This window comes from Sebastes fasciatus, chromosome 16, assembly GCF_043250625.1.
Source record: "Sebastes fasciatus isolate fSebFas1 chromosome 16, fSebFas1.pri, whole genome shotgun sequence".
NCBI lineage: Eukaryota > Metazoa > Chordata > Actinopteri > Perciformes > Sebastidae > Sebastes > Sebastes fasciatus.
Window position 1 is genome coordinate 31,135,968 of NC_133810.1, and position 10,256 is coordinate 31,146,223.

Sequence of the window (10,256 nt, forward strand, 5' to 3'; positions counted from 1 at the left end):
CTCAGGTGTAATTCATACTGTGCAATATTTTCAGGTGGAATTTCCTTTTATTCTCACTGTAAAATATCATTTTTCCACTTGTGCAATTTTGTTAATAGTCTGTTTATTGTCAATACTGTATATACTGCTCCTATTTTTATACTTCCTTCTATTTAAATGGTTCATATTTTGTTTCACTTTTTTACTGTGTTAGCTGATGCATCTTGTTTTTTGCACTATCCCCTTTGCTGCTGTACACGGCAAATGTCCCCACTGTCGGACTAATAAAGGAATATCTGATCTTATCTTATCTTAAATCCCCCTGTCCATATCCATTTATAGAAATAGGACATGGACAGAAGCTGTAGTGATTTGCAGAGTCCAGACCAGCAGACAGTTAGACTACATGAACACCTGTGGTGATAATTGTGACAGTATAACATCAGTGTGCCTGATGATCAAATGTGTGTTATGCTCCAATGCATTATTGTCGCTTGTTTAAAATAATGTTTTTTTTAATTCTGCACACCACCAACAGCTCTACTCTGCACCGTTATAGACTGGTTTTACTGTATTCTACCAATAATGTACAGCTTTATTCTGCACTTTAGTCTATTCTTTAAAAAAACTCTCTACCTCAGTTCTCATCAGGCATTATATTCCATATTTGACATTTCGTAATCCCCTGGTCTCCAATGTATATCTCCTATATTTTATTATCCACTATATCACTTTCTGCACTATGTTCCGTATCTCAGTTGTTACCCTGCACTATATTCACTTTTATTCAGTTTAACAGTTTTCTTCATCTCTGTGTATTTTTATATCTGGTATATTGTTTTTAACTTTGTACTACTAACTACTTTTACTAACATGTTTGCACTATGGAACTGTGATGCTGGAAACTTGAATTTCCCTCGGGATCAATAAAGTTACTATCTATCTATCTATCTATCTATTTATCTATCTATGTATGAATGTGTCTATCTAATAACTGTATTTATAAAGCACCTTTCAAAACAAGGTTACAAAGTGCTTTAAAATAAAAGCATGATAAAAGTAATTAACACCCAGAACTTAAGATCTAAACAAGATAAAATCATATAAATACAAAATAAAATCATATAAATACAAAATAAAATCATATAAATAGTTACAACAATGCACCATCAGTTAAGAAACAAACATAATATATTAGATATATGTGATGATCGTGGCTTTTGAAAGATGACCTGATCGCCCTAATATTATATGGTGGTTTAAAAAAAAATAAAAAAAATAAACCTGCTTCTCTAAATAATAAAAAGTCTATAATAAATGTTGGTTTTAAAGGTCCCATATTATAAAAAAAAGTGAAATTGGCATGTTTTTATTTTTTATTTTTTATTTATTATTATAAATAGTTACAACAATGCACCATCAGTTAAGAAACAAACATAATATATTAGATATATGTGTTGATCATGGCTTTTGGAAGATGACCTGATCGCCCTAATATTATATGGTGGTTTAAAAAAAAATTTTAAAAAATAAACCTGTTTCTCTAAATAAATAAAAAGTGTATAATAATGTTGTTTTTCAGTCTAGACTACATGAGAAGAGCAAAAAGAGGATTGTAGCTCTGCAGCCTATTGGACTACACAGTGTTCGGTGTTTCAGTAACGACGCATCTGATTGGTCCGTCTGAGTTCACTTTGTCCAATCAGACTCCAGCTTGCTGTAACTAGGAAGTAGATGACGTGATGGAGAACGCTTCAACTACTGAACTGACTGATGGAGACAGACTGAAGCTACAGACTGAAGCTACAGACTGAAGCTACAGACTGAACTACAGACTGAACTACAGACTGAACTACAGACTGAGCCGCTGCTTCATCATAGTAATAGTAATAACCCAGTAGAGATGGTGAGCACGGTGATGGAGGTCGGAACCGGAGTGTTTATCATCGGACTCGTTTGGATCTCTGCTGCTCTGATCGGGATGATCCTACTGAGAGACACGACCGGGAAGTGAGTCACTACTACACACTATACTACACTATATACTACACACTATACTGAGACACCAGACTGGGAAGTGAGTCACAACAACTACAGTATACACTATAAACTACACACTATACTACACACTACACACACGCACTACACTACACACATTACACAAAGCCAGTTACAACATGCTTTTACACATTGATGAATAATAGTCCATGTTTTTTTTATTATAAAGCAGGTTTAAGTTCTATATAAATACTGTGAAAGTATCAAAACACTCAATCCATAGAGAAATACACACACAGCCCGTATTCAGAAACTCTGCATTTGAAACAAGCTGTCAGGATTTCTGTCCATTTGTGATGTCACAAATATACAATATTTAGATCCGTAAACATTCTAAATGTGTCCCAGTTTATTTCCCGTTGCAGTGTATGTGAATGACATCAGCTGACAGGAAGTACACATGGACCCAAGCTGTTGCCTAGCAACGCACTTCTGTTGCAATTCCATCAAAATGCACTAAAACGGAGCGTTTCAGACAGACGGTGAATACAGGTATATTCAGGCAGACAGTACGAGGAAAATAAAGTTTTTTTTTTAACATTACAGTATGTAAACATGTTCTAGAAACACAAAATACAAGTATGAACCTGACAATGAGCACGATATGGGACCTTTAAAAGAATGTATATTTAAAATGTATTTGGTATATTGTGATTGTGATTATTTTGTGATTATTTTTGTGAAATTTAATTATTCATTAATATGTAATTTAGCTCTGGCAATAATGTAACCTGAACATTCATGCCAATAAAGCTTATTTGAATTTGAATGTAAAGATTGGATGGGTTTATTGCACTCCTACAACAGCCACAGATACCAGAGTTGTTTTCTTTTTTTTGTCAGAGCATTTGATTTATTGATTGCTGTCGAGATGTAATGAAAATTTAAACAAATATAAAAATTATTATAATAATATAATGCTTCAAAGCTTCGACCATTGCCATGGTAATCAACCTCCAAATAACTATTCGAAAGCTTCTTTTTATTTTTTATACATGTATGTAATAATCCCCAAACAGCCCATGAAATAAGGAATAATCCCACAACATTATCCATTATACATATTCCACATTAATAATTATTAGTTATTCTCAGATGGATATTGTGTTTGTTGTGTGTAGAGGTGTTTACAGTAGTGCGGCAGCGGCACTGAAACGGGGGAGATGGAGACAGACAGAAGAACATGTCAGCCTGCTGCTCCTCACCGCGAAGCTTTAAATACCTTCGAACAGTTCTCACCGAAGCTTCGAAGCCCAAAAAATGATATTCGGTACAGCTCTACATTACTTTAGCTGTTTTAGCAGTTCATTTATGATAAAGAAAAAATGTGTTAAACAAACATTTGTTAACACTTTGGCATGTATTTCACACACACGGGTTGCAACTCATATTGTTTGCCACCTAAATATTAGAGATGCACCGATCTAACTTTTAAAGTCCCGATGCAGATACCTGGTGTTGGGTATCGGCCGATACGGAGTACTGATCCGATACCAGTGTTTAATTAATAAACTGTATATGCATCACTATGTGGAAGTCACTGTTCTTTTATGTGTAAGGCAACATCAGGCTGCACTTTAACATTGCTTTCTTAACTTTATAAAAACAAAATGTAACAAATAAATATATTTCTTAATTTTATTTATACAAACTGAATTTTTATTTATTATTAAAATAATAAATCATACACCAGCAACTTGATAAAAAATCTTCAAAAGTAACAGACTTTTTATTTATTATTAAAATAATAAATATTACACCAGCAACTTGGTAAAAAAAAAATCTAAATTAACAGGAATTACAATTCAAGTGTAAACCTTTTTAATGCAGCAACAAATTGGTCAAAATGTAAACAGGAATTAAAATTCCAGTCTATAATGTATATAGTATATAAAGATAGAATAGATACCCGATCCAGCTATTTGAGTCAGTATCAGCCTGGTATCTGATCCGGTATCGGTGCATCCCTAATAATAAATTTGATAGATCAGCAAAAGTAACTACTGCTCCGTGACTTCTTACCTAAACACTATGAAATAATTAGTTATACCCACATGCTGCTATAATAACTGATTGCTGGGACCATTCACCTTCCAGTCCCTGCTGATTAATACTTGTGCAACGACTACAACAGACCCTAATGCCATTAAAGTCAGTTTATTTCTGTGCAGAATGCACTGTGACACCAAACATTGTGCACTTGTGTAAAATGCAATTACAGTAAAGTTTAAATGGGGTGAAACATGGTGCTATTTACTTGATTGGAAAGTTAACAACTTTTTAAAAACACAATAAAGAATGCCATTGTTTTGATTGGTACTTAATAATGACATTATCCTCACATAACCCTGCGTTTACTGCCCGTCTTACCACAAATCAGCAGTGGGAGTCCTCATGTCATCCTCTTTGTGTTAACTCTGTGTGTGTCTTGTGTCTTGCCAGGTTAGGCGTTATCCCCGTCTTCTTACTGGCTCTCACCATCACGTTAGTGCTGGTGTTTTTCCCTCGCAGCCCAGAGACACCGCCCCCGTTCAAAGAGATCGAGGTGAGCTCTCACACACCTTTAAAGACTCACACACTCTCAACCCTGTGTTCATTTGAGTCACGTCTGTCGGCTATTATTGGTTTGTATTGTCAACTAAGTAAACGTATATTCATATGTCAATACCCGACCTACAGCTATATTCAAATGCAAATACCACTCCGAAATGTTTTTACTTGAGCGTTTTAGAAGTGAGAATGATTTGGTTTGCTGAGGAGGCAATTTAAACGTCTACCACTGCCAAATCCACGACAAGGAGCGATGCTGAATCAATATTATATCAGACCGTTTGTTGCATTAAAAACACAGAGTCTTGTGTTATTATCGTCTGTGTTTAATGATAGCGTAATGTACTTCAGTTGGAAATAACAGCAGGCCTGGGATGTTTTCAGTTTTGCTGTGAGGCCATTTGGCTTTCATTACTACCAAATGTTTGTGGTACAGAGACTCTTCAGAGCTCCCAAACAAACAGCTAACTTTAGCTGAATGGTCATCTCATACTCACGTTTGTGCTCCCAAAAATGATATTTAATCACATAGGCTCTGTTCTTTGGGTGCATTAAACATTTAAGAAGAGTGAATTAAATACATTATGTCATGCTTATCAGTGAGTACAAAAGAACAAACATGTATCTTTATCACAGATGTATGGTTTTACATCTCAAAGGGACATTCATATTGAGTGTGTGCATGTGTGTGTGTTTGTATGAGCCAAAAAACAAATCTCACGTCATGTGTGGTTGTGACTAAGAGCAGGATTTATTGGTACTGATTGAGGATAAAGGCTGTATTTAGGTTTGAGGTGAATATAAACAACCTATCCCAAATAAAACCTTTACTGATAGAAGCCAATATCCACAGAGCTGTATGCCTGTAAGTAACATGTGTCATTGTGTGTGCACGTCTGTGTATGTGCTTGTCATAAAGGCCTGTTCTGCTTTATCTTAGTCCAACAGCAACACAGAACAAACACCCCCCCATGTTGCCTCCGGGTCGTGCCAATAAGCTGGCCAGATCTGCCAAGCAAGCTGCCACCCCATAGAAATAGCAGAGCAGAGCCATGTCCCGGCGAGCTCGCATTTTTATAGCCTTTGTGCAAAGGCAGATACCAGACCAGCAACAGAGAGCGAGAGAGAGAGAGAGGCAGCACAATGTGACTTCCTGGATTTCTGTACAAGGCTTACGGGTGAAATGAACCCATGGCTACTTCAGAAATTGATTCCAGTGTTTCAAAGAGCTCCCATGTAAAATCACTTGTAATAGTGACACCTATTATGGGGCGACCTCTCGCTCACCCGGTGGAGCGTGCGCCCCATGTAGGCTGGCTGGGTCCTTGGCAGCAGCCTGGAGTCGATACTGACCCGCGGCCCTTTGCTCCGTGTCATCCCCTCTATAAATTAGTAACACCTTATAATGCTTTTTGCTTTATTAATTAACAAGTGGCCCGTTATTTCTTTAAATCAGGAGGGTATATAATACATTATTTCATTTGAAGAAGATTGTAGAATGTAACAATTATAAGGAGTCTTCTTAAATAGTAGTTTACTATGTTATTTCATGTATTGAATGCATTTATCTTTTGCTTATTTTAAAAGGGTAACATTCAACTTATACATTGCCCATCTGTCTTGTCATTAAAACATCTAAACATACACGCACCACATAACAAAAACACTGACAGGATGAAAGTAAATTAGTACAATACACAAAATAAATATGATTCAAATTGAGTCTAGACTTGAGCAGAGCGGGATAACGGACTGGCCAGAGCATCCTGTATTACACCAGAGTTTAGCTTAGTGTATTCCTCTGTGACTCATCTTTGATATTATAAACTGAAACGAATAAATGTCAATAGACAGTTTTCATACTGTAGTATTAAAAATCCTCACATGTATGATCATAAACTGTTTTTAATCAAAGGCATGTGATGTTTTGATGTAGACTAATACTCTTCCTTGCAGCAGAGAGATGATTTCTCCGGCTGAGTGAATGTGAATGTATGCAGACTGTGTGAGAAATGTCTAACCTCTTGCTGTTAAACAAAAGTAAAATATCATAGTGCCAATTAGGCCAGTCCCAGACTAGTGGTGGGGGTGGTTCATTCTAGACCCCCCCTCTCTCTCCCACCTGCCCCCCCGCCCGTCTGCCAGCTACCACCCGTGCGCTCAGTGGCACATTAATAAAACATGGCCCACACTTTGGGTTCCTGCTTGCTGTGTAATTGGCAAATTAAAAAGTGAGATGTGTTAAATGCATCCATAAGAGACGGCATACATCATCCCCACCTCTGCTAGACACCAGTGGATTTACACACACGCACACACACACACCATTCATTCCACAACAGTCCCAGTGAAATCTCTCTTCAGTCAGCAGTGGGGCTGATTTACTGTTTTTGGTATGATCTGGCTGAGGGGTGTTTTCTCAGTTTGTATTTGCGTATTCGTGGATGTCTAATGATCTAAATATTAACACAGTCCCAGAGCGATCAGTGAAGTGTTGATTAAATCTATCGACGGCAACTTTATGAACTCCAAACTTCATCTAACTTAAGCAACACCAATGCCAATCTAGATGATCTATTGTTTCTCCCAAACCTGCGCCTCGTTTGCTTTAGATCTTAACGACGGAGTATCAGGGCCTGAAATCTGAGATTACGAGAATAAAGTCATAACTTCATGAGAAGAAAAGTAATTCCCTCGTCCACAAAAGAGTCCGTGTGCTTCTTTCTTCGGAAAAAACACAGTTTCTTGTACAATCTTTTCCAGGTCCTGATACTGATGATAATGTGCTGCTGATGTGCCAAAAGATGAAGTATTTGGTTATTTGTGAAACCTAAAGTAAAGTAGAACTTCACAAGATGCTCCACGTTCCTCATTTTCACACTATTTCCCCTCTAAAATAACACGTCCAATTACTACTTTATAATATTATGACTTTATTCTCATATTATTATTTTTATTCTCGTAAAACTATGACTTTATTCTCGTAATATTATGACTTTATTCTCATAATATTCCGACGTTTTTTCTCATAAACTTCTGACTTTATTCTTGTAATATTATGAGTTTATTCTCATAATATTATGACTTTTTTTCTCGTAAACCTATGACTTTATTCTCGTAATATTATGACTTTATTCTCATAATATTATGACTTCATTCTCATAATATTATGACGTTTTTTCTCATAAACTTCTGACTTTATTCTCGTAATATTATGACTTTATTCTCATAATATTATGACTTCATTCTCATAATATTATGACGTTTTTTCTCATAAACTTCTGACTTTATTCTCATAATATTACAACGTTTTTTCTTATAAACCTACAGTATGACTTTATTCTCGAAATCTCCGATTTATTTATTTTTCCTCAGAGTGGCCCTAATACTGCATCATAAGATCTGTTAATCGATGCATTACTCGGGCCAGATGCAGAGCTGTGTGCTTTGTGTCCCCACTCATCATCCATCTGCAGCAGGATCACAAAATAACCAGCACCCCAGAATCAGCATCTAGTTTTCAGCAGTTGTGAGGGAGCAGTGGAACGACAAACGTGCCATGTCTTCTAATACACTGCTGCACAAGTTAGGTCTCATTCCTATATGAATCAAACGTGGCTGGATATATTATAGACATATATAACATATTTAACTACGAGTTAAATAAGGTCGGTATCAGCAAAGATCCAGATCTAGTTCATTGAATCAGTTCATCTCTACTCATCAAGTGTTGTATTGTGGTTTTATTACTGGTGGTTGTAAATAGTAAACTATGATCTTGAATGCAGATTGAAGTGAGAGGGCTCACTGAAGAGGACACGAGGGAATTGGCTTATTTATCTGCCATCTTTTTACCATTTAGAGCCCAAAACGTACCATTCAGAGTTTGTTTGCTTTGAGGTCTCTGAAACTGTCAATACAGGTCGGCCGGATGCAGCACAGACTTAGGCAATTTATCTTTCTCTCTCTTATCTCAAATGAAATCTAACTGTGCCTCCATGTAGTCAAATATGCACTCAGAGTTAACGGCGGTCACCGTTTCTATCACAAGAAGAAGCCAGCTAAAACGGAACCTTAAGCAAAGTTGTCTGTCAGTGGTCAGATATGTGTCAGCGCTGGTGCTGCAGGTACGCTGCACACACTTCAGTCACTTTACAATCTACAGCGCTTGTTATCTAAGACGCTGTATTAGACATCATAAATGAGTGTCCCTTGAATCTTCCAGTGTGCACTCTCAGGAATATGTCGAAAAACAAATGATATCAAGGCAGCAAGTTATTGTAAATGTCCCTGTGAATGCCTTCCTCATGGCCTCACAGAATGCCTCACCATCACTCTGCTTCTACACAAAGCCTTTGTGAAGGCCCTCTCCTGACATCTAGTGGCTTATAGTGGAAACACAGAACAGCCATGCTTTTCCCATGCATTTGGATACTATTTACGAAGTAGAAAAAGAAAAAGCTCTAGTGTGTAATTACTAAGAACTCCTAAAAGTGAATGGATGCCTCTCTTTCTCTCTGCAGATAGTGGACACTTTGTTCATCGGCCGCTACGTCCTGCTGGCGGTGGTGAGTGCCGTCTTTCTGGTGGTGTTCTTCATGCTGCTCCCCTTTCATTTCCTGGAGCCGGTGTATGCCAAGGCCTTAAGAACACAGTAGAGCTGCCAGGGTCAGAGCTGGCACCGGGATCACATCGCTGATGTACACAACTTAAGACAAGCAGGGTACGACGAAAGCCCCCCCGCATCCTCCTTTCACATGGAAACAGACTACAGAATGCATCCCAAACAGAAGCAGCAGGAGAGCCAACTGTTGTTTACGTACAACCAACAGAACAGAGACATCCAACAGTACCCAGGTTGTTCCATTTATATTTTGTATCATTTAATACATGAGATGAAGAAATTGTTTTTATAATAAATAAAGAAATGAAACATTTACATTGTCACACTGATTTTGTCAAGTTACAGTGTTAGTGACAGAACGTGACACACATTTAACTCAGTGTACTAAGTGAAAGTTCACTTAAATTCTATATGTGATGTCCATGTACAGATGTGTAGAGCCTGAAGATTGCATTTGTGGCTCTTCAACTGACTTATAAACTGTTAAAAGGTACTGCTGTAAGTCCTAACACGTATAAATCATTGGGTTGGTGTACCATGCACGCTCGCGTGTGGCTACGCTGTTCAGACTCAGACTCCAACTCAAACTACACGGAAACACCAAAACCGCAAAGTTCTATCTAGTTCTCCACCTCTCACGTGCATGCTGCTCACTCCACACTGCAGAAGAGTTAGTTTAGCTCTGAGAATATCTAGTGAATGTTCAGTGGTCGTTTGTGCAGAAATAACTGCTGCAGCTCCTCCAGACCAACAGAGGTTTCCCATGTCTTGTGAAGTGACGGGGCTCCGCAGAGAGAAACGTTATCGTCTCCCCCGTTCCCTCCGGCCGCGGTCGGGAGGCTGAGGCGGGAAAAGCCAACACTAGGATCAGCATTGATTCATGGAGAGACCTTGGTCTGGTCAGCTAACATTACTGCCAAGCAGCTGAAATATAGAGTGATATTGTGCTTTTAGCTGACGTGTGTCTCCTCACTGTGTTGAGCGATGCTCCTTCATGTCTATGTAGAGCGAGCACAAGCGCCAGCAACAGGACGCTGACTTTAGT

At 37.9% G+C, this 10,256-nt stretch overlaps 2 protein-coding genes across 2 annotated transcripts in view; one reads left to right on the top strand and one right to left on the bottom strand.

Annotated features, from left to right (window-relative positions):
- The window catches only part of pknox2 (pbx/knotted 1 homeobox 2), a 103,069-nt gene extending 101,078 nt beyond the window's left edge, over positions 1–1,991 (bottom strand). The window contains exon 1 of the mRNA XM_074610522.1: positions 1,874–1,991. The gene's annotated coding sequence lies outside the window, so the exon portion shown is untranslated. The remainder of the gene's footprint in view (positions 1–1,873) is intronic.
- Positions 1,777–9,524, top strand: tmem218 (transmembrane protein 218). Its single transcript, XM_074610870.1, has 3 exons — positions 1,777–1,989; positions 4,480–4,582; positions 9,111–9,524. Exons 1-3 carry the CDS (start codon positions 1,883–1,885, stop codon positions 9,243–9,245), a joined length of 345 nt encoding a protein of 114 aa, XP_074466971.1. The 5' UTR covers positions 1,777–1,882; the 3' UTR covers positions 9,246–9,524.
- Positions 9,525–10,256: the final 732 nt, after the last annotated feature.

Excerpts from the sequence above, each read along its gene's own strand:
- tmem218 (XM_074610870.1), top strand. The coding sequence starts at position 1,883 with ATGGTGAGCACGGTGATGGAGGTCGGAACCGGAGTGTTTATCATCGGA. Across the intron at positions 1,990-4,479 it reads CTGAGAGACACGACCGGGAA|GTTAGGCGTTATCCCCGTCT; the intron begins GTGAGTCACTAC and ends GTGTCTTGCCAG. Across the intron at positions 4,583-9,110 it reads CCCCGTTCAAAGAGATCGAG|ATAGTGGACACTTTGTTCAT; the intron begins GTGAGCTCTCAC and ends TTCTCTCTGCAG.